The 24,664-nt window shown below is 47.7% G+C and overlaps 1 protein-coding gene and 2 long non-coding RNA genes across 31 annotated transcripts in view; 2 read left to right on the top strand and 1 right to left on the bottom strand.

The window, feature by feature from the left end:
* The window catches only part of NRXN3 (neurexin 3), a 1,187,696-nt gene that overhangs the window by 1,078,578 nt on the left and 84,454 nt on the right, over positions 1 to 24,664 (bottom strand). For all 28 annotated transcript variants that reach the window (XR_014512831.1, XR_014512832.1, XR_014512833.1 and 25 more), the window contains exon 3: positions 1,136 to 1,153. Coding sequence is in view for 25 of the 28 variants with exons in the window: in XM_083447320.1 (XP_083303446.1) it covers positions 1,136 to 1,153 (18 nt within the window). In the remaining 3 variants the exon portion in view is untranslated. The remainder of the gene's footprint in view (positions 1 to 1,135; positions 1,154 to 24,664) is intronic.
* Positions 14,141 to 17,601, top strand: LOC310681458. Of its 2 annotated transcripts, XR_014513313.1 has the most exons (4): positions 14,141 to 14,403; positions 14,544 to 14,667; positions 15,654 to 15,945; positions 17,097 to 17,601. It is a non-coding gene; the product is annotated as an uncharacterized lncRNA (long non-coding RNA). The 2 variants fall into 2 exon arrangements; XR_014513312.1 differs by lacking the exon at positions 15,654 to 15,945.
* LOC310681397 lies at positions 19,693 to 23,075 on the top strand. Its single transcript, XR_014513244.1, has 3 exons — positions 19,693 to 19,885; positions 22,187 to 22,356; positions 22,931 to 23,075. It is a non-coding gene; the product is annotated as an uncharacterized lncRNA (long non-coding RNA).

Here is a 24,664-nt window from a genome sequence, read left to right as displayed (position 1 = left end):
GGTTCCCCATGGAGATCTGTGCAATGCAGTCAATACTGCCATATCTCTATTTGCCCCACACCCAACACTGGGGGCAAGTGGCCATAGTTTGAGGAAAGCAGTCCCCTGGGCCAAATTCGACCCATGAGCTGCAGGTTCCCCACCCCTGGCTATCAGTTATCTTTCTCACCTTGATAAGAAAGAGAGAGAAAACTCTCTACAAAAAAAGCAGCTAGGGGATACATTTGATCATGGTTGAGTGACCCATCCCTGCCACTGTACAAGCCTCCTGAGACTGCTTCTCATTTATTTAAAATGGCGGAAAGTTACACACATTGGCATGAAGCATGAATCTTGATCCCTAGTTTTGGTCTTCTCCTCTTCTCAGAAGCTGGTACAGCACCTATCACATGGCAAAGCTTCCATGGATGTGAAAAACACAGCAGTTGGGTTGTGAGTTCACTATATGGCCAGAGACTTCAGTGGCAGGCAAACCAAGACCTTTAAGATTGTTTGTTCATTCATTAGATCAACATCCCCAGAAGTGAAGGCTATACAGTAACATTAGGCAGGGGAAACCACCCAGGAATTGGGAGTCAGCATTCTCTGCGGATGAATATTTCCTTGGGGTGGATAAATCTAAAACGCTGGAAGAGCACAAAATGAAATTGCATCTAAAGCCTCATTCATTCATTCACACATATTACAAATGAAGAAAACCCTTAGACTATATGCTCTAAGGAATATTCCAGGACAATGAACTTTATATTTTTTAGATTATTTACTGCTTCTTATTTCAGCTGCGTTTTCATCAAACCTTTGAACAATTCAGCAAAAACAACATTTCTTCACACTGTAGCAGGTTCACACTGTAGCAACAGAAGCATACCAGGTCTTCACTTCTTAAGCAACAACTGACCTGAAATAGGTTAGAATCCAAAGAAACCACTAACTCAGTGCATCCTCACTATTCTTCATTGACATTGCATTTGCTGTGTATAATTCTTCACCATTTTATCATGACAAAAACAAACATTCCACCACACTGCACCTGTAAAGTCTAATACTTTTCCAATCACTTGCTTGAAATATTTGCTCTAGGCTCACCCCAGTCCTCAAAAGAGTAGCCTTCCACACTAGCAAACACAACACTCACCTGGAACACGATTGACATCTGATGAAGCATTTTCATAGGAAGCACGAAAGGGAGGGGGAAGAGAGGGAGAGAGAGAAAGAGAGAGAAAGTATTAGACACACAACATGCGCACACACAAGCAGCTTAGCTTCTTTGCATGGAAATCAATTTCATGCAAAACCAGAAGTTTTGAAAGCCACCCATCTATGGTCATCAGCCCACCCATGCAAGGGAAAGGGCTTGGCTGGCCCTCCTCTGTGCATGTAGAAGTAAGTCAGATGTCGTATCTGTCTGGATGGAGAGAAAGGTTCCGGAATCAGATAGGCCCAACCTAGGTCAACTCCTGCAAGAATATTGGTTAGAATATTCTGTGTCATTTCATTTCACACACAGTTTCAAACAAGGGAGAAATAAAGAGCATAACCCCTGCAGCAGGATAGCTTCGTTCACATAAATTCAAGTACATTCAAGCTATTTTCAGGAGGAAAAGAAAAATTAGTTCTCTTTTCTGAAAGGGTTCGTGTGAATTTATGACCAGCTGTGAGCTCCAAACTCAGCCCTCAAAGGGCTAGCACAAAAAGAAAGAGACAAGCCATTTCAAGACATTCTGCCCACTGTTCCCTGTAACCATCCTTCATTGCAGACAACATGGGAACTTTTGAGTTTTTGATGCATGATCTTTTCCCAGGCAAGGGTAATAGTTCAGTGGCTATTGCACCCAGCAGACTCTTGGCTTAGCAGGTCAGTTCAAAGAACCAAGCAAAATCATCAGCATTAGAACCAGATTGACCTCTCTGGCCGCTTGTGTCACCTGGTCCTTGCTGAGTTAGCAGCTCCAATAGCATCTTTTGGTGATCTGCAGGGATGTGGCTGACATGCAACAATGAGCAAACCAGTATTATGTAGAGAGCAAAATACTTCGTTCCTGGAGTTCATGGGTGGGGCACCTTTGGCCTATGGGGCAAATTTGGCCTGCCATGTCTCCTCATTGACCTGCCAAGCCATTTTCCTTGAACCACACCCAACAGCCTCACACCTAACTTCATGTGTAAAATCAGGTGTAAAGGAGGTAGAGATGCAACTGGAACAGCTGCCCATGGTGAACTCACTGGTGATGATCCCTGCAAAAAGCACGGCTGAACTCACTGCTCATCATCTGATGGATGGGGCCTTCAATCCTGCTTCGTCACTACATCCTCCCATGGCTGCAAGCCAATGGTGATAAGTGGGTGGGGACACCCAGCTGTCAATCACCTGATGAGGTGACCCAGGGGGCTGAGAAAAGGTAAAATGTGGCCACCAGCTCACAGACGCACTGAAAGGGGGCTAAAGAATTCAAGGCCGCCCATGGCTGCTAAGTCATGATGGAAATATGCTGCCTTTGAATATCATTTGCTAGCGAGTAACAGCAAGAGAAGGGTCATGTCTTCATTCCCTGCCTGTGGTTGGCCGCCATGGGAAAGCTAAGCTAAGCCTGCTAGATGTGGTCAATGGCCCATCTAGTCTAGCATTCTGTTCTCACAGTGGCCAACCAGATGCCTGTCGGGAACCTGCAAGCAGAACCTGAGCACAAGAGCCCTCTCCCTTCCTGCAGTTTCTAGCAACTGCTGCTCAGAAGCATTATGCTTCCAACCATGGAGGGAGTGCGCAGTCATCGAGCTGTTGGAGCAGATAAGCTTTTGATTTGATTTGGCAGGGCTCTTCTTAAATTCTTGTTAACCTACGAAAGCTAGGCACATGCTACAACCCATAATGAGAAACTGCTGGAGGGCAGGTCGGTTGTCAATCCCAAAGTCAGCCATTAGTTCTCTTTCTTATTAGGGCTCATCCGCACTTCCACTTGTCCCACATATAGAAAACATGGGCCTAAGAGGTCTTTTGCTTGTCCCACGCTTTCTAGGCATCGGTCTGAGCAGTGTTTTCATCTGTCCAGCCACTTTCCCAGGGCAAACCCACTGTCTGCCACTGAATCAGAACAGACCTCAATCCGCAGAAAAAACGATTGACTTTTCTTCCGATTCAGCGGGGTTTTCCCAGGAGGAAGGAGCAGAACAAGTAGAATTGCGGGTGAACCCTTAATGGTTTTATCACATTTGCCTGTACAACCTCCCCAACCCAGCAACTAACAGACCACAATCAGCTACGAAAAACCAATTAATGCTAAAACAATTACAAACCTTGATCAAAAAGCAACAACAACACTAGATTTAAAAAGCTGAGATGATCTTCAAGGGGTGGCTCTAAGATACTGTACTTCCTTAGATCTTTTTGGGGGGTTTTGCAAGACTCATTCAAAAAAGAAAAAGAAAAGAAAACCCCACCCAGCATCAAGCATGAGAGGTAACAAGCATATGCTATAGATCGTAAGTAATCTCAATATAATCTGAATGTCAGAAGAGTGTTTATCCCAAAGCATCTTTCCACATCTGCATGTGAGCTCTTGCTAGTTTGTGGCTAGATGGATCCATGTTTACACGAGATATGAAGAGATGTCTTACTATATAAAAGTCCTCAGGTTTGACTCACATCAATTTCCTTAATAAGGTCACATCCCAAACACACACACACATATTCACACACCATCATGTCACAGAGCTAATTTAGGAGTCCTTCCTATGCTGCGTGATTTAAAAATGTGATGTCCCCATCAAAGCAATTATAAGATGCCTATGAGAAAATGTCCCCATGTTCCCCTGCAAAGTGCTAATGCTTACTGGATTAAAAGTGGATGGGGGAAAGAGGGAGGAACTTTTTAAAACGTAAACTCACTTGCAGGCTTTTAAATGTTTAATTCAAACTTAAGCTATTAACCTACTGTAATTGGTTTGCTGTGGCTCATGAAGCTATGTGCTTTCATTCAGTTGTGTGGGATAAGAGAAAATATTTTTGGAGGGGCAGCTGCTACCTCTTGCTATTGCATGGAGTCATCCTTGCTTTCTTCCTCCCACAGAACCTACTTTCCATAAAGCTGTCCACCACGCAGAGCTCAGGAGTCAGCTTTCCTCCATGAGGGTATAGAGAATCAGAGCCTGCTAAATGGCACCAGCCATTAAATCAGTATTAGCAGCAGTAAAAGTTATGTTGGAGGAGGTATATGGCAGGCTAGCTGATGATCTACCATATGGTCAGGTAGCTGTTGCCCCATTTGCCTAAAGCTGTGGGCCACCTCCTTACTCAACCCCAGAGCTGGTTACATAAGCAATGACAAATCTATCTGGGTAATGTAGTTTTAAAAGCATGACTTTTTGTTTCTGTGTTGAATGAAAAGTAGCCTCGTGCACCCAGCCAGATCTTTCCCACTGTTGGCAACAGACCACTCTGCACATGTGTGGTTCTCTGGATTATTGCCATTTTATAACAGGTCCATATAGCAGATGAAATAGCTGGCATAGAACTGTCCACATATTTACAGCAACATGCATTATATATATATATATATTTGGGGAGTATATTCTGCCTTGATATCTGCCGAGGAACTGAACTGAGAAACCGAAAGGATTATATATGTTATTACATGGTAAGTCGCTTTGGGATGCCTCGTGGGAAGGAATTCGTGAATGAAATAAATAGTATTACATTAATGTAAGAAACCCTATGCTGCAAAAATAACAATACAGCGTAGGGCCTGACTGTTTCACAAACACTGTATGCTTAATAGCCAGGCTTTTTTAAAAAGAAGACAATCCATGAGCACCCCAGACATAAGTGAGCACTCTGTGTGAGAGGTGGTCCCATGCGTGGAAAGTTCATTTGGAACAGGAACTGACGAATTCCATGTATAAATTCATTTAAAAATTATTCCTCCACCATCACTACTCTCACCTTGGGCCCACACGCTTCCTCCTCCTCTGCTTCACATTGCACAAGTAGCACTGGCTCAGATCTTCAGTGGAAACAAAACAAAATACAGGGGGAGGAGCCTCTGCAGCCCTCGTGTGTGACCATACGTGTGTGTTTGTGTTGTGGGAGGGGAAGGGGAAGGGGAGGGGGCTGGCAAGCAACCGTTGGGGCAAAAAAAGGGAGCGGTGGGTGAAGGTGCGCAAAGGGTGTGTCAGCAGGATGTGAGGGGAAAGGGGTGAGCGCCATGGGAGGGAGGGAGGAGCTGAGTGAGAGGGGGCCTGAGTGGTATGTCAATGTGGGAAGCGGGTGGTAACTGAGGTGGGTGGATGTATCTGCGAAGGGGCACAGAGACATTGGCGGGAGAGTGATTTTAAGTGTGTTGAGAGGCTGGGTCATGTTTTGCTTCACTGGGATGTTGGGAGTGTGTGCAGATATGGTGTGTGTCTCCACACACACTGGGGGGAAAATCTCTGGGAAAGGTAAAATTAGAGCACAGTATAGCAAAGGAAGGTTGTTTAAACCTCTCCATGACTATTGCTTCCACCACCCACTAAGTGTTTAATATAAATGTTGGGTAATGTGTTGTGGCTTTGCAACTGAAATACCTTCTGTCAGAGCTGGCTCCTGGTCCCAGCTCACAAAGGACCAACGCTAGCCGGTAGTAAAGTATCAAAGTCTTTATTGAAGAATAGTTTCCATTTCCAAGCCTCAGCGCCCCAGCTCTACGTCTAGAGTCTAGACCAGCGAAGCTCCGTCTGAATCTCCGCCCCCTGTACACCAGTTTAAGACTCTAATCTTACTCCACCTCTCCCTTCTCTCCTTTCTCCTCTGGGTCCTGCTGCCCCCCGGGGTCTCCTCCCTCCTGGACTCCTCTGACGCAGACGTTGACCCTCCTGACTCCTCCCGCTCTCTTCGGCGGGCTTTAGGACTTGGCTCCCTACCCGGGCTGCCAACTGTGCCGCCTTCCTGTACATTTGAACTTGGCGCGCGCGCGCGCGTTTAACCTTCCTCTTAACCGTTTCCTCGCTCCCTGACGGAGGCGTGGTCAATCCTGCCTCATGTTCTCCCACTGGTAGCGCGCCGCCTGATCCCGATGCCTGGGACTCCTCCCCCCTACTTCCCTCTGGTGTGGACGCTGGTCCAGATTTCCAGCTGCTGCTCTCTGAGTCCCCTCTGGCCCCTTCTCCCTGAAGTGCCCCCCTGGGTACTCCCCTTGCCCTGACCATGGGAGCCCCTTTTTGTGAATCCTCTGATTCACTGGACAGACTCAGAGACCTCGGATCGCTGTCATCGCTGACATTTCCTTCGGACTCCTCCCCTTCGCTCTCCATTTCCTCCCTCTCCTGTGCCTCTGCTCCTGAACCCCTGACATCCATCCCCCCCTCGAAGCCCCCCTTCCCCCCTCCCCTTCCTCAGGTGTGGGTGCTGGGTGCTCCGTCGTTGTGGGGGTGAATGGCGGATACAGTTCGTCCCCCGTGGCGTGCATCCAGCCGGATAAGTCCGGCTCGTCCTCCGTGCTCTCGCCGACCTCGATTTCCTCTGCTTCCATCTCTGTGCCGCCGTGCTCGAACCCAACGTCCTCCCCCAGCACGTCCATGTCCATCTCTCCCTCTGTCACCTCTGGGTCCGTTGCCTGCCAAGGACCCCCCAGCCACCTCCTGCTCCACCGCTCCTCTGGTTGATCGTCCCACCAAAACGAGCGGTCTGAGGCAAACCCCGAGGGCGATCCCTCCGGGGAACGTGTTTCTATTGCCGGTTCTTCGTCCGAGGTGAACCCCTGGAATGTGCTGGTTGAAAGCGTGGGTGTAAAAACCAGTCGTCGAAATACCCGGCTGGCATGGGCCTGTGTGGGAACAAGGCATGAAACTCCTCCTTGAGAAGAGGCTCGTTCAGGGCATAGTCCGGCACCCAACGGTTGGCGCTGGCCGGGGTACCTTCACTGGCGAGAAAATATTCTACTCCCTCTTCCCCCCATCTCGAGTCTAAAATCTCTGTGACCTGGTTGATGTGCTCCCCTCTTGGCGACTCCCTCCTTGGGGGCGTCTCCCTATACGGGTCTGGTGCCGTGCCCTGCGCCTGAAATCGGTGAGGTGCTTTGTAGGGCGTGAGCACTGACCTATGGAACACTGGGTGCATTCTGGATCCCTCCGGAAGTGTCAACCGGAAGGCCACTGGATTGATCTGTGCCTCAACTTGGTAAGGTCCTAGCTGCTTATGTCCGAGTTTCTTCTTCGCTAATGATCTGGTCGGCACTGCTTGGGCCGCTAACCACACCCAGTCTCCCACCTGTATGTCCTCCCCGACCCTTCTGTGCTTGTCAGCCTGCAGTTTGTATGCGTGCTTTGCAAGTTCTAACTGCCTCCTAAGCTGTTCGTGAACTTCCTGCAATTCTGACGCTAAGACTTCCGCTGCCTGTGGCTCCCCCTCCCCCAGTCTCTCTAATCCCGGGAAGGTTCTGGGATGCCTCCCGTTGTTGGCGAAGAACGGTGTCACCCCCGTGGACACGTGCTTCGTGTTGTTGTAGGCGAACTCAGCGAGCGGCAGGTAGTCCACCCATGTTGCCGGCTGCTGATTTGCATAGCATCTCAGGTACTGCTGCATGATGGCGTTGACGCGCTCCGCTTGTCCGTTGGTCTGCGGGTGTCTCGTCAACGCTAGGTTGATCTTGACGTTCAGGAAACCCATCAGCTTCTGCCAGAAGTTCGAGATGAACTGTCGCCCCCTGTCGGACAAGATCGACCGTGGCAGACCGTGCACCCTGAAGACGTGGTCTATGAACAGTTTGGCGGTCTGTTCCGCCGTGGCCACCTTCGCGCACGGAATGAAGTGGGCCATTTTGGTGAACATGTCCACCACCACTAGCACTGCCGTTTTACCCCTCGAGCTGGGTAAATCCGTGACAAAGTCCAGGGCCACCCTCTCCCACGGTTCGCTCGGTGTCTGCAGCAGTTCGAGCAGTCCCGCCGGAGGTTTGTGCACTGACTTGGCCCTTTGGCAGGTGTCGCACCTCGAGACGTACTCCGCGACTTCCCCCCGCATCTTGGGCCACCAAAAATCTCTGGCAACTAATTCTGCCGTCTTCTCTTTGCCAAAGTGCCCGGCGGTGGGTGCGTCGTGCAACTGCTGCAGTACTTTCGCGCGGAGGTCGTCTCCCGGTACATAGAGTGCCCCTCTGCGGATGAGCAATCCATCACGTATTTGGAACTCGGCGTCCTTCACCGTGCCCTTGTGCACCTCCTCCATTTTGGCTTGTGCGAAGGGGTCCTCCTGCAGCGCTCGACGGACTGCATCCAGGTCCACGGTTGCTGAAGCGCACGCCCACGCTTTCGGTGCGAAAATGTGCTTGGCCACTGCTGGTGCCGCCTCTTCGAGGTATTGCGGCTTTCTGGACAGTGCATCTGCCATGATGTTGTTGTCGCCTGGGATGTACTCTATCCTGAAGTCGAAATCCGCAAAGAACTCCGCCCATCTGATGTGCCGCTGGTTCAGGAACCTTGCCGTATGCCAGTACTCCAGGTTCTTATGATCCGTGCGAACCTGCACTGTGTGTTTGGCTCCGATGAGGAAGTGCCGCCACGCCTTGAATGCTGCATGAATGGCCAGCAACTCCCTGTCCCAGATGGTGTAGTTCTGCTCTGACTTGCTGAGCTTCCTAGAGTAGAAGGCACACGGTCTCCAGTCCCCATGCGGGTCCTGCTGCAACAGTACTGCGCCCACGGCTCTGTCTGAGGCGTCCGTTTCAACTCTCATCGGTCTGCTGGGATTCACATGCAGTAGCTGCTCTTCGGACGAGAAGAGACGCTTAAGGTTCTGGAAGGACTGCTCCGCTTGCTCCGTCCAGATGAACTTCTTCTTCTTGGAGCTGAGCGTGTCGGTAATGGCCGCTGTCTGCATCGCGAACCCCTTGATGAACTTGCGGTAAAAGTTGGCGAAACCCACAAACCGCTGGACCTCCTTCCGATTGCGCGGGCTCTTCCAGTCCAACACTGCGCGAACCTTGGCGCTGTCCATGGCGAGCCCCTTGTCCGACAACTTGTAGCCCAGGAAATCCACCTCCTTCCTGTCGAACTGGCACTTCTCCAGCTTGGCGTACAGCCGATGCTCCTGCAGTCTCTGCAGAACCTCCTTGACGTCTCCCTCGTGGGTCTCCTCTGATTCTGAGAATATCAGGATGTCGTCCAAGAAGCAGACGCATTTCTTGTAGAGGAGACCCGCCAGGACGTGATGCATGAAGGCTTGAAAACAGTGAGAGCCATTTTGTAAACCAAAGGGCATAACTCTGTATTCATAGGTGCCCAGGGGCGTGAACATGGCAGTCTTCCACTCGTCTCCCTCCCGTATGCGAATCAGGTTGTACGCCCCTCGCAGATCCAACTTTGTGAAAACGCGTCCTTTCCTCACCGTTGCGAGCAGGTCATCTATTTTGGGCATGGGAAAGGCCGTGGGCTTGGTCTTGGAATTTAAGAGCCTGAAATCAACTACAAGCCTCTTTTGGGGCGTGTCCTTTTTCTTCACAAAGAATACAGGACTGCCCCCCACTGCCTTCGACTCCCGGATGAAACCGCGCTTCAAGTTGAGGTCTATGAACTCCTTGAGCTCCTGCAGCTCGTCTTCCGACATTGAATACAGTTTCCCGGTTGGCAGCGTCGCCCCTGGCAGGAGGTCAATCTTGCAGTCATAGGGCCTGTGGGGAGGCAGCTTGTCTGCTTCTTTCTCGCAGAAAACCTCCAAAAACGCTGCGTACTTGCGTGGCACTGCTTGCAGCGTGCCTAATTGTAGCTGCGGGTCTTCCCCTCCCTCTTCCGGGCTAGGTAGGATGCAATGTTCCGCGCAATAGGATGAGCCGAAGGTCAGTTGGCGCTGGTACCACGCCAATGCTGGGCTGTGCCTGTGCAGCCAACTCATGCCCAAGACTACAGGCGTGTCCGACAGGTGGGTGACATTGAAGCTGATGACTTCTCGGTGATTTCCAATCCGCATCACCATTGGCTGCGTTTGTTGCACCACCTGCCCCCCCAACAATTCTCTGCCATCCACCGTGACAACCTTCAGGGGCAGCGTGGCTGGTAGTAGTGGTATGTTGTGCTGCTGAATGAAATCCAGTCCTATAAAGTCGGCGTTGCTGCCGGAGTCAATGGTGATCGGCACTTCCAGAGTGCGTCCATTGGGCAGTTGGAGAGACGCTGTAAGCTGCACCACTGGTTTGGGTGGGAGGGGGTCTGTGGGCTGCAAAATTGCTGGGGATTGCTTCATTGACTTGTCTGGCTGGACCCCAGTGCCTCTTCCTCCAGCCAGACTCCGTCGTTTCCCTGTTGCGGTGTTCCCTGTGGAGTTGCGTCTGTGACTGTTGCCGAGGCTGCAGTGTGCTTGTGGAGCCTCTGGGGACACTCTTTCGCCATGTGCTGAGCACTCTCGCAGATGTAGCACTTCCTGTTCCCTCTAGGAGGCTTCGTTTTGACTGCTCCCGGTGTTAGGGCTCTGGTAGCTGACTGAGCCCTGGCACCTCCGATCTCCATCGGTTCTTCTCCCCCTCCCTGCGAGGGTGTGGATTGCGCACGCGTTGCATCTTTGGGAGAGAAGGGAGGTGCTCTGGCTGGCGCCCTTCCCCAACGTCCTTCTTCTCTGTTCCAAGGACGTTCCTCCAAGCGCACCCCAATCTCCAGCGCCCTCTGGACCACTTGCTGAGTGTTCTTTGGCCTCTCTCCCCTTGCAATCTCAGCTTTTACATCTGCATTCAAGCCTTCCCAAAAGAGGTCTCTCACTGGAGCAGAATCTTTCTCCCATCCCAGTGCATGAACTAAGCCAAAAAAGCGTGCATGGTACTGCCTCACACTGGCTCTGCCTTGTTTAAGCCCGTGTATGTCTCTTCTGGCAATGTCGATGTCTATCTTTGATAAAAAACACGAATCCATTGCTTTAATGAAAGCCTTCGCATCTTGGAGCGCCGGATCATTATCTCTCCATAAATTCCTCAGCCACGTTTTGGCCTCCCCATGCAAATGGGACAAGATAAACCCCACTTTCTCTCTCTCCTCTCTAAAGTCTTTTTCTAGCAGATCCAGCGCAAACAGCAGGTCGGCTCTGAAGTTGGGGTACTGCTGTAAACTCCCGTCGAAATGAGATACCAGACTGCCTCCCCTCCTCCCCAGTCCAATGCCCTCGGACCTGGGTCCCATTTGCCCCAGTGTAGTGAGCGCTTCCAACCTGGTTCGGAGATCTCTGCAGGCGGCATCCATTTCCTCTTCCCTTTTCTTGGAGGCCCGTACCTCCGCGTTGAGTTGAGTTACTGCATTTCGCAGTTCTGTCAGTTGCTGTTCTGGAGTCATCTTGCCTGATTTGTGTGAGCTCTCGAAGCACCCCTCCTCTGCCCTCGCCGCGTCGACTCACGTGGCGAGGTTCTTGGTGCCAAAACTAGAGACGGAGCTTACTGTCAGAGCTGGCTCCTGGTCCCAGCTCACAAAGGACCAACGCTAGCCGGTAGTAAAGTATCAAAGTCTTTATTGAAGAATAGTTTCCATTTCCAAGCCTCAGCGCCCCAGCTCTACGTCTAGAGTCTAGACCGGCGAAGCTCCGTCTGAATCTCCGCCCCCTGTACACCAGTTTAAGACTCTAATCTTACTCCACCTCTCCCTTCTCTCCTTTCTCCTCTGGGTCCTGCTGCCCCCCGGGGTCTCCTCCCTCCTGGACTCCTCTGACGCAGACGTTGACCCTCCTGACTCCTCCCGCTCTCTTCGGCGGGCTTTAGGACTTGGCTCCCTACCCGGGCTGCCAACTGTGCCGCCTTCCTGTACATTTGAACTTGGCGCGCGCGCGCGCGTTTAACCTTCCTCTTAACCGTTTCCTCGCTCCCTGACGGAGGCGTGGTCAATCCTGCCTCATGTTCTCCCACTGGTAGCGCGCCGCCTGATCCCGATGCCTGGGACTCCTCCCCCCTACTTCCCTCTGGTGTGGACGCTGGTCCAGATTTCCAGCTGCTGCTCTCTGAGTCCCCTCTGGCCCCTTCTCCCTGAAGTGCCCCCCTGGGTACTCCCCTTGCCCTGACCATGGGAGCCCCTTTTTGTGAATCCTCTGATTCACTGGACAGACTCAGAGACCTCGGATCGCTGTCATCGCTGACATTTCCTTCGGACTCCTCCCCTTTGCTCTCCATTTCCTCCCTCTCCTGTGCCTCTGCTCCTGAACCCCTGACACCTTCAAGTAAGTTAACTAACTTTAAAAGAAAAAGAGAAAGCCAAGGAAAGTGTTCAGCACCCACCTTTCCCTCTACCCACTTCCCCACTCTGAATCTTCCCCTTCTGAAAATGCTTCTCTTTAAAAACAGTGGTGTGGAACAGGGGTCAGCAAACTTTTTCAGCAGGGGGCCAGTCTACTGTCCCTCAGACCTTGTGGGGGGCCGGACTATATTTTGGGAGGGGGGGAAATGAATGAATTCTTATGCCCACAAATAACCCAGAGATGCTTTTAAATAAAAGCACACATTCTACTCATGTAAAAACACCAGGCAGGCCCCACAAATAACCCAGAGATGCATTTTAAATAAAAGGACACATTCTAATGTAAAAACACGGGGATTCCTGGGCCATCTGCGGGCCGGATTTAGAAGGCGATTGGGCCGAATCCAGCCCTCGGGCCTCAGTTTGCCTACCCATGGTGTGGAGGCTTCAGTGCACATGCTTCTGTATACCTAACCCCTTACCTTCAAAGCCTGCTCATGCTCCAGCAAGCCTCTGCTACTTGCCCTTTCCTTTCTCCCACTGTGCAGGAGAAGGAAGTAAAAAGTCCTGTATGAAACTCGGAATGTACTGCAGACCCCACATCCCTTCTAAAATACCAAGGATCACAAGCCTTTCTTCCAGGCAGAGGTTATCCCTTTCTCTACTTCAGAGCACTTCAGAAACAGCAAAGGGAGTCTCTTGACAAAAGGCAATGGCTGGATTTCCTTTGTCCTAGGCACAAGAACCCATTCACAGTGGCTTTGTAGAGTGCTGAGCTGCAAGCCAAGGTTGTTTGCTTTTGCTCTTTGATGCTAATAGCTCTGCTGAAATAGGGATCAGCAGGGCGACTGCCTTTTGTCAGGTGTGGCGGTAGCCACCTGGGTAGGCCCCAAAAAGGAATGGGGGAAAGATCAAGAGAGATGAGAAGGAACAGATGATAGCATAGCTCAGATCATTGTCATGGCTGTAGCACGAAATGTCTGGGGCATTTTATTTTGAATATTTCATGTGAGGCTTTGTCGCTGATGAAAGGTGCTGTGCTGACAATCCGGGAGAGAGGGGAGGGCAGAGAGGCCTTTGTTGAACTTCTACAGACTAGACAGCATCTGGGACAGGGGAAGCCTATGTTAGATGCCAACCCTCTGGACACTGAGCAACACAGGAGAGCCCCACTTCTAAAGGAGGGGCAGTCAGCCCGCTTTCATGGTATAAGTCAGCTCCATTCTCCCTGGCATTCTCTGGACACCTGTCTACCGGTAACCAGACAGAGAATCCCCTACTCCAGGTTTCTGAACAGCCGTCAGATGGGAACCACCCAGGATGAAAGGGAGCTGTTGACCTAGTAGTGAAAGGCTTCCTCTCCAATTACTAGGCCACTTGATCTCTTTAGCTACACCTACCTAGGTGGGTCTTGGATTACTTTCACCCTTTGTAGGTTTTGATGGGAAACGTCTCAAATAATAGACGTAAGGGGGGAAGGGAGAGAAGAAAGGTTGTGAAACAAAGGGAAAGTTTTTCTATTCAGAAGGCACACCCAGACATCCTGTTGCGAATTCGGCAACCTTCCTCTTGACAAACATTTAGTAGAGGTTCCCATCCTTGCTCTTCTTCTTTCGCCTCACTGCAACTCGGCCAGGGCACTACCCAGCCTGACTACATGAAATGAATTTTTGCACCTCAAACCAATGGAGGCTGCTGTATTAGGGCAAATGGGGCACTGCTCCATCAACCTCAGCCTGTCTTAAGCCAGCCTTCACATGCCCTGCCTCCTCACCTACAACCAGTACAGGGGTTAGCACTGTCTGTCAGCTTCCTCCCCCTTGGTCTCAGTGTTGCCCTTGAAGAACTCAGCAGGGAGGATGATGGGAACAAATGTCATTGGTTCTATCTACTGTTGCCCGTCCTGCCTTCTGTCCTACCAGTCTCAATGGGCACAAATCACACTGTCTGGAACTTGTGGCATATAGGTAGCTGGAACTTGTATGTTTTCCCCACAGGGAAAAATAGGAGTTTGGCATGCCATTATTATTTGGGAAACCAGTATGGGGGCATTTCCAGCAGGACAACGATTCTGATCTGATCCGGTTCCATCTCCCCTAATATTTCTTTCTTTCTTTTTCTTTCTTTCTTTAAAGCATACATTACAAATCTTAATCAGAGATCTCCTGCCTCATATCTAGTTGTACCCTTAGTTCCTGGCTGACTCTGCACACTCACCATTTTGGAGTGTAAAAGGTATGGAACCTGTAATAATACCCCACGCTATCACATCTAAACTGTGGCTGAGGACAAACTTACTCGTTTATAAAAACCAAACATAGCTTTTCACGACCCTGAATTTTTCATGGTCATCCTCAACATGCTGTTGATTCTAGATGCTGCCGTCCACAAGGGTGGGTGTGGTTACTTGATAGACATTTGAAAACCCTCCCCTTGATTAAGGGATACACCACAGATGAAGAAGAAAGTGGTGACAGCGATCACAGCATCATTATGCAGGTATGGATGCAAACACACCCCAGTGCCAGTTGCAGAACTGCCTTCTCACAAAGGTGCATCTGGCACCTTCAATATACAGCTTTCGGTGAAAGCTGAAGTTGCGCCTCTTCACTTTGGACACCTGAGTATATATACACCTGTATATTTTTAGGACTCGCCTTATATTTGTAATTTTAAGTTGTTTTAGACTATTTTATTTGCTGTAACTCACTTTGGAAGGCAGGAAATAAATTGTAATAATGCCCAGGGAGATACAGCTGGTGACTTCATTATACACCTTTTGGTGCCAGGCAAATTTTTATTATTATTATTTATGGAAATTATACACCACCCTATGCCCAGTGGTCTCAGGGCAGTTCACAGAATAAAATCAATATATAAAACAATAATAATATATTTATACCCCGCCCATCTGGCTGGACATCTCCAGCCACTCTGGGCGGCTTCCAACAAAATATTAAAATACAGTAAAAATAAAAACAGCAACCCAGGCCTTTGGCTGATTAACATCCTATATAACCTTTTAAATGTGTTTGGGTGAGGGGGTGGGGTGATTGTTTTGTTTTGTTTTTGCTTTTATTACGCATTTTGTATTTTTATATTGTATTCTAATGTTCTGAATTGCCCTGAGATCTTTGGATGAAGGGTGGTATACAAATTTAACAAGTAAAATAAATAAATGATCTGTTCTCAAATGGACGCACTGTGGGTTAATGCAGAATCCATATTCAATTTCGTTTTCAGAATGAAACCAGTCTCTTAGGAAGCTTTTCAGGCACGCACAAAAATGCAATATATCTAGATAGTATGTGTGGACTACAAGTACCAAAGAACTGTAGAGCTGAAAGGGACCCTGAGGATCATCTAGTCCAACCACCTGCAATGCAGGAATATGCAGCTGTCCTATACAGCGATCGGACCTGCAACCTTGGTGTTATCAGCACCATGTTCTAACCAACTGAGCTATCTGTCTCCATTGATTCTAGAATAAAACGTCAAGTGTACACTGCCTGTAGCCAGCATAAGACCACAACTAGATGTTTCAATTGGCAGGCTGTATTGCATAGTGTGCTGCTTATCCTTCACTCTCTCCACCCCATCTTGGAGGAATGCTAATGTATGGGCAGGTTGCGCTCCTGCTAACGGTGAAATGCTGTTGCAACAAAGGCCAGGATTGGGAACACACGGCAAGCCATGAAGTGACTCTTAGCTGAGCTCCTGCGGGAGAGACCGCTGTGCAATTCTGCCATGCACTGCATAACACTGAACACTCTGGAGGTAAATAGTCGTACAAAGAGCAGAGCTGAGAGAGGGTGAGTTTGAGAAGCGCAGAAGTGATGATTAAGCAAAGGAAGATCTGGTAAAGTCCGTGAATTGGCTAGAGCTCTAACCTATTTGCTGTACCCAGCCTTCAAATTAATAAAACAAATCCCTTGGTAAGTCTGCCAGAGTTATTAAAGGATGCTAATACTCCCCTAGAGTAATCTGGAGAAGCACAGCTGGAGCTGGAGAGGAAGTGCCGTAGCTTGGGGAGGGAGGTGGCATGGAGCGAAGACCCTTCAATCCCACCAGATGACTGTCAGGGCTGTCTACTCCCGTCCAGCCTCACCCAGAGGGGATGTGAGGCTAAGTGTGGAAGGAGGGGGAACGGGGGATTGCAAGGCTGAAATCTCTCCTCCCTCCCTCTGCTGCCAACCTAGTTTTGCATGAGAGAGGATTTATCATTCTGCTGCTTTCTAAATTATGCCACCTAGGCATTTTCATAAGAACCAAGAGTGGGAAGTCCCACTTCTCAGAATCCTTGCTAAGGAAAGCTCCAACCCTGAGGGGCCTGCAGAGAGGGGTGGCAGAGGCCACACTGGTGCCTTGGAGAGCGATGGTTTCTACCCATCACAGATGGTGCATATTCCTGATACATATACCCCAGGAAGAGATGCAACCATTTAAATGGTGGGTAGTGGCAAGGGAAGAGGAGAAACCTTCTAAAGCAGCCTTCCCCAACTTGATACCCTCCAGGTGTCAATAACTCCAATCATCTCTAGGCAACATGGCCAATTGTTACCAGGTTTGGGGGAACTGCTCCAGAGGGAAGACATTGCACAGCATTGCATGAATGCACGCATGCAAATAGTGACTTTTAGCTCAGGACTTTACACAGCATCATTTTATTATCCCAGTACTCTTGATAGTCTACCCAGAAGTAGCATCATCATCATTTTATTAGTAGCACATAATGCCCTTAATTTCTGAACAACGTGAGCTGGATGGAGGCAGAAGCCCAAAGAAAGAAGGGAGGAAGCTATCACTGCCTATCTCTGCTCCCAAATGCCCCCACACACATTATAGCCATTTATTTAGAAGAACTCAAAACTAGGCAGTTTGTTTCCTGAGGGATTCAGCCAGGACCATTTGGTAATTTATCTTTACAGAAAAGAAGACTCATCAAAAGGTGCCCTAAAGGGTAATGAGCACCAACTCTGCAACTCAAACTGAGATGTAGGAAGAATGCTGTTTTGCCACACATCTACTCCCCACAATTTTAGAAAAACTGAATTTCTATCTACTCCGGCACCTCCAGTCACAGATGAACACAATGTAAGAGTTCAGAACATTTGAAGAAGACTTTAGTGACAGGTGAGCTCTGGGCAATGTGGTCTCAGAGATCAAAGCTGGGATCTCAATACTCATTCTACTGAGGTCCTCTGAGCACTCATGCCTCTAAGCTTCAGGCCAATGAATATCACTCACTAATAATCACAGCTTACCCATCTTTTCTTGCCTCTTCCTACAAAGAATATACCATGGAAAAGGTTCCTTCTCCCTGCCTGTCACTTTCCATAAAATTTAGATTCGTACAATAAAATTGTGTAATTTGATTAGGAAATAAATGGCGACTTCTGTAGAGCTGCCTGGAAGACCTACAACTGGGCAGAAAGCCTGGACAGAAATGTATTCAATAAAATACAGAAGTTAAATTAAGACAGAGAAGAAATGATTAACTAGGAAAGCACCATGTGCAGGAGAAAACAGCCAATTTATACAAACTGTACAAATCATAACTTATGTAGCACATTTGTGGTTCGTACTTGGGTATCTTTACCAATTACAAAATGCACTGGAAAAGTGAGTACCATGAGTATTTGCAGGGGCCAGGCCCTGAGCACAGTGAGAAGTTGCAGAAGAAGACCCTTGCTGTGTTTGTCTTGGGGGAGTTGCGGGCAGCCTGGCAGGTATGGCCAGATCAGATGTGCAAAGCCAGGAGGCAAACCCAAGAGGGGCATATAAGGTCAGCCTTTTCCCCTGGTTTTTTGCCACAGCAACATGGTTTATACCCTGTTGCTGCCAGTCCCTGTTCCTGCTTTGGTGCTCCTGTCCTTGCTCCAGTTCCTTCTCCTGTTCCAGTTTCTGTTCCTGTGTTCCAGCCTCATTGAGTTTCCGTCCTCCATTTAACTGCTACCATTGTTACCATCCATACCTTGGTCCCAGTGTGTCAGGTCTGGACTGTTGCCACCTATGTCCCAGACCGTGACAATGTGACCCGTAGGTCCAATTTATGGCAGTGCTGCTACAGGATGTAGCTGCTCCCTCACCATGAATCATGTGAGGAAGGTAAACAATGTGATTACTTACTTTCTGCCAACAGCAGCTCATTGACCATTTCTAGTAATGTGTGGAACACACCTTATTCCCTGATCTTCCATTTTCCAGGTGGATCTGCCCAAACCAAACAGGTCCTATCAAACTTAATCTAGTTTGTTCAGTATACTAAGTCAGTTCAGTACACTACGAATTGTGTAAAAAAAATTATTGATTCTCACAGACCCTCCTGTGGTGGGAGTTAGATATGCTTACCTGAGGAAAGATTTTAAAAATGCTTGCACTCTGCGTTTATCACTCTGGCTCTGCACAATTTGTGCTGGCTTGATTAGTCTCCAGGCTCAATTCAATGTGCTTGTTTAACATTAAAAGACTCTCTTAACCTAGGTACCTGGGTGCTGCCTATTTCCAGATGTTTCCTCTGCACATGCTCTGATCTTTATATGAGGTCCTGCTCCAAAACCCTCAGGGGGGAAAGTTGGTGTCATCTAGGGCTAGGACTTTTCTATTGTAGCACTTTCCCTGGGGAATGACTTGTTGAGTGAGGTGACAGCCTTCAGTCCCCATCCCTATACTGGTTTTGGTGGTTGGAGAAAGCCAACAACATACAGCGGGTCACAGGTAAGACACTACTCTCTCCATACAGGGAGTATAATGTAAAGATGGCCATAAATGTTCAGCAGTGACAGCAAGAGCCTCAATTTATATAATCTGCCACATAGGGACCCAACATGGGACCCCATTACATGAAACATGGGGCTAGAATACTTTTCTATGCATGGAAAACATGTTCAAATCTTCACAGCACTTTGCTAGTGAAAGCTCCACTAAATTGTGCTGATGGAGTGCTTAGAGGCAGGCTGTGAATTATTAAAACAGAGGTCTGTATGCTCTGCAGTCGTGTGCCCCCTGAGTCAAGCAAAAAATGGATTAAGACTCCTTAAGTGTAACTAAGCTATAGTAAAAGATAGACTGTTCAGTTGGCAACACTCACTTCCTCATCTGGGAATTTGGGGTAAGCCAATCAATGAAAATAGGAGTGAACAGAGCCAGTCATTTGCCCCCACAGGGCTCCTGGGGGATCCTAAAAAGGGCTCCAAACACACACACCAGCCTGGTTAAAACTGGATGTTGTTCCATTGACTCAGAGGCACACATCAACAGCAACACAGGCAAACGTGTGTGTGTGTGTGTGTGTGTGTGTGTGTGTGTGTGTTAGAATGATTGGGCAGAGACAGTGGGAGCAGAATCCTGCTTCCCTAGGTCCAATCAATGATTTCTCTAGATGAGGAAGATCAAGCAGGATTCTGTACATCCTTTGCATAACTGTGGTCATTGTTGTTGCCATGCCATCATTATTGGCAGCCATTTCATCACCCAGCAGCATCTAGCTGGCCACTGCTTAAATCAGAATACTGTTGAACTCACCTATCAAGGTCATTTTCCAATCTTGTAATGGTTCTTTGAGGGCCATCTGATCTCCTGCCTGCATACTGCAGCCCTGTTACATGAAAACTGGCATTAGGCAAAGCAAGGCTGCTGCCTTAAGCAGATTCTGGGAGCTATGGGGAGGAGCCCTCCTGAGCCCTGCAGTTGTTTCCCTCTGCTGGAAGACAGAGAGGTATAGTATATCCCATACAGACAGAGCTATATGTGCTTCTAAACCACCCTCAGGTATGGTGGAAGAAGCCTCAGGTAGCAAAATGTCTTGGGCCAGCCCTGAATGCAGTAAGCCATCTGAATGGCATGCTTTCACTCCTTTAAGGAACTGGTAAATCAGATCCAGGGAACTGGGGAAATATATGCTTTCTTTGTATGTTATGTTTTGTTTTCTAAGCCCCTCCCCCCCCCTTTCTAACCCCCTGCCTCAGAGAGAGATATTTTCACCTCCCATGGCTGGCACGCGAAAGCCGGCCTTGCCAGTCACAACCAAGAGGCTTTTTCTGTGGCCAGCTGGGATTGTTCTGACAGTTTTGCCTTCTCGTCACATCATCCTGTCATCACCCTCCTCCTCTTCCTTAGATCAGCCTGCCATTTTTCGGCATTAGGGGTCAGGGTCAAGACGTAATGAGGAACATCACAATGGAAGGACACTTTTTACCTCAGCGGCAGAGAGGGATCTGGAAGTTATGCTGTGATCCAACGGCCAGCACTGGAGGCAGCAAAACACAGTAGTGGGGGGGGGCAGGCGGGGGACGATTCCAGATGCTGATACAAGATCTGTCCACCCAGTTTAAAAACTATGGGAATGTTAATGGTCATACATAAATATGACGCACACTCTTTCTCTTTTTCTACAGTATGATCATCCTTTCCAGACAAATGCACTTCTATCAGTCAAAACTGCTGGATGCTAATTAGGGCATTTGAAACAATGCTACGTATGATTTGTGCAATTCTGTCTACTGGCAAGAACTTTCTGCTGATGGATTAGAATTTGCATTTTCGCTCATTCTTAAGAGCTATAAAGGGAGGGCACAACTTGATGCGACACTTGTGCTCAGTGGCTCTTACTTCCAATTCGTGTTTTTTTTTAAACTGAAAAGCAGCCTTGGAGGCCCAAATCAAGATTGGAGAAAGAGCAAGCCAGCACTGATTGCTTCTTTCCTGTAAAAATGGTACAGGGCTGCCATGCCACGCACAAGCTGCTTCCATACCAGCAGAAGAAAATATATGGGGGCCCTGTATCTTTTTCCTTTGTTGGGAGAAAAACAAAACAGAGAGCACAATTTTGAGCTGGAAAACAATGGAACAGGAACAGGGTTGCCAACTTGAATAAAATACTGTTGGGGAAGTAAGCCCCACTGTGCATAATTGATCACAAGACACACACATGCACCATTTGAATGGCAATGTCCATGAACTTAGGGTGGGGCCCTCAAATATTTTATTGGGAGGGTTGAATGGACCTTGGCTGCTAGGAGTTGGCTCCTATGAACAGGAAAGTGTTCAACAGCCACTAGCTCTTTCTTCCTCATACTTAGCAGTATGCCAAGAGCTCCTATTGTTTAAACATGCACAAATTCACCCTCATAGAACTCCATTTAATTTGGCCCCAGCACTGAAGAATCAGAAGTTCATGGGGTTAGCTGGGGCATCTCCAGTCCTATATGGGAAACTCGAATGAAAATCTAGCTACGCTAATCATGGAAAGAAAGAACATAAGAAGAACCTGTTAGATCAGATCAGTGGCCCATCCAGTCCATCATCCTGGTCTCTGGGGCCAACCAGTTGCCTGTGGGAAACCTGCAACCAGGATTCGAGAACGAGAGCAATCACCCCTGTGGTGGCAGTAATGCTTCTGCTGGAAACCTATATATTTTTAATCCATATAACTCTGGGGGCAAAGAGGGGGATTTTTTTAAAATATGCGTCTTAAGAGAAACAGTTCAGTTCACATCATTGTCAATGCAGTCCAGATCGCAAAAGGATGGACTTAGACCTAGGAAACTTGAATTCCAGTCACAGTTCTGGCATGGCTTCAACAGCTGGCCTTGGTAAGATCAGTACTTCCCACTATAGGTATAAACCAGCAGTGGTCAACATAGTGTCCTCCAGATGTTGTTGGACTCCAATTTCCATCAGCTCCAGCCACCATGGCCAATTTTGTCTGGGATGGTGGGAGGTGAAGTCCAAAAATGTCTGGCTCACAGACCAGATGAACAAAGAAATGTAAAGCATTTTCTATTATGGGAGAGCATACTACAGCACTTTGGGGGGAAATTACAAGAAGCTTCTTATACATCCTTAATATGGAGTGAAATTAAACTAGACTTGAACCAAAACTATGTATTCTCTTGCCAATGTTTTCCCTGGCCCTGACAAACACTTCCTATTCTTAGCTCCTTTCCCCCCAGCTGCTCTTAGTCATCCACACTGCCCATATTTCACTATATGCTCAACTGCCCTCTCTGGCCCTCAGTGATGTCATCATGCAGCTAAATCTGACTGGCTGCATAACATTATGATGTCAACCTCTTCACCATGGAACCCCTGACTGCATGAGATTACCTACGTGACTTGCTCCAGGGATGGAAGAAGCAATAGCACCAGCAAGAGAAAACAATGATGCCAAACAAGCTTTTTAAAAAGGTAAAACATTGCAAAACATTTTCCCCTCCCCTGGAGAAATTTCTACACCACCCAAATTCTATTTTCAGGTAGAAACCAGCACAACTGGACAATATTTGGGCAGAGCTCTACAGAAAACTTCATGCCCATAATCATTAAATTCCTGTTTGGATTTATTTTGTTCCCATCACACTGCCTAACATTAGTTCAACAGCTAGCAGGCATCTCTTACTAGGAAATGTACAGAAAAGCAGAGGGGAGGCATTCAGCTTTAGAAATGAAGGGAAGTGGGCGAGATGGGAAGCAGGCCATTGTTAACACCAACTCCTGGAACAAAATGAGAGACTAGGCAGCTCCATCCCATCCTGAGGGAATGCACAGCAAAACATCTGACTTCATGGAAATATTTCAATTTGCTATTTTTGGAGCAAATATGAATTTGTCAGAATTACTGAAGCAAGGGGTTTTTCCCAGCTCTCTCCTGAAATGGGGGTGGGCACAGCTGAGTAGACTGAGGGGAAATGTTTCCCTGTGACAAGAACCATAATTTACATCTTAAGTTGTCAATTTAACCATCTTCTTTATTTGTTCCCAGTTTTCATTCTCTTCATCCAAGTCCTTCAGCAGAACAGCCAGTTCTCTCTGTGGTGGCAAAGTACAGAGAAAATATGGAATAGCAAAATAAATATAATAGTGGGGAGGGAGCACATTTCCTTCCTTTCACTCCTACATGTCACAAATGGCTCAAAATTATTCATCAACTCTTGCCAATGTCAAGACGATTGTTGAGGGGGAGCAACACAAGTCAGCAGCTAGTTAAATATTCACACAGGGAGGTAATTTTTAGTATACCATCCTCTCCACGATGGAACACAAAATGTCATTTGATTTTAATTATATCTTAAATCAATTTCCATTTGTCTGCTTTGTTTTCTGCTGGTGCATGTTGTTAAATCTTTTTTTATATATTTCAAAGCACATCAGAATTAACAAGCCTGAAGATCAGGGCTGCCACCAGCAAAGAGTAGGGAATAATCCTTTGCCCACCTGTGTGACAGGGAGAAATTCACCTGAAACAACATATTCCACTCTTCCAAAAGTGTAAAAGGAGAAGCACAGGAACCTGGATCTCTCACAAACTCTGATACAAGAGCTATTGTTAAATTTAAAAGGCCCTTTAACAATTGCAGCAACCTGGCAGGATTTTAAGAAGGGGCTCATTACCCGTGAATTCCCAGGTAAACCCAGGAGTATTTTACCCCCAAACTGTTTAATAGGAAGAAGATTATAAACATATAATCAAGTGCACAGTGATATATATGGACTTCTCATGATATGGCCTCAGCTAAGCTGTTAAAAACTTGGAGAGCAAGATAACAAGTTTGTTGACCAGCATTAGCACAACAGAAGCAAGTTACAGGTCCGTGTGACATCTGCCATTAATCTAGCCCTAGAGACCAAAAGAATAGTTCTCAACCATTTTAAGCAGCAGACTCTGGAGACATAGCTACACATTTGCAAAGCTGAGTTAACTCAAAATATAGTGGGGTTTCAGGATCATAAACTTCCCACTCCTGTCACCATGCATTCTATATAATGCAACACCTGGATAGCTCAGTTGGTTAGAGTGTGGTGCTGATAATGCCGAGGTTGCAGGTTTGATCCCTGTATGAGATAGCTGCATATTGCTGCATTGCAGGGGGTTGGACTAGATAATCCTTAGGGTCCCTTCCATCTCTGATTCTATATAATGTATATGCATGCATGTATTCTTATCTTATATTCTTATGTTCGATCCTTAGTTCTAAAAAATGGGGAGCAAAGATCATATATGCACAAAGGACTCTACATGTAGCCATTACTTCATATTAAGGTTGAGCAATAGCACATTTTTCATGGTCATTTCCTGCAAATGCCAGGGAGGCACTGTCTGCAACTTTGGGGGAGCTGGATACATGGGGAAGTTGGATACATTTCTTACTCCATTTGTTTAAAGAGGACCTTGCCATACTAGATATGGCATACCAGAAGTTTGTTGGGGGAATAAAATATATGTAGATAACCCATATAGGGTAATTACATGGACTTGGCTGGATCCCTAGATTCAAAGCACAGAGATAAACACAGTCTCCAGTAAGAGAGCTCCAGCAGGGCTTAAAAGTTCAGCAACAGTGAAGCCTTAGGAATACAGGCTGCTAGACCCTTTTAATATCCTATTTAGTCTGCTAACAATGCTTCCCCATTTCTACCCCTCTCACAATGTATAGACAACACCGTTAGTAAATTTAAATGCTTTACTTACAACTATCAAAGATCAGATTCATGTGTT

Source organism: Podarcis tiliguerta, assembly GCF_965153285.1.
Source record: "Podarcis tiliguerta genome assembly, chromosome: 1".
Taxonomy (NCBI): Eukaryota; Metazoa; Chordata; class Lepidosauria; order Squamata; family Lacertidae; genus Podarcis; species Podarcis tiliguerta.
Note: the sequence above shows the minus strand (reverse complement) of the source record. Positions and strands in the feature narration are given on the sequence as shown.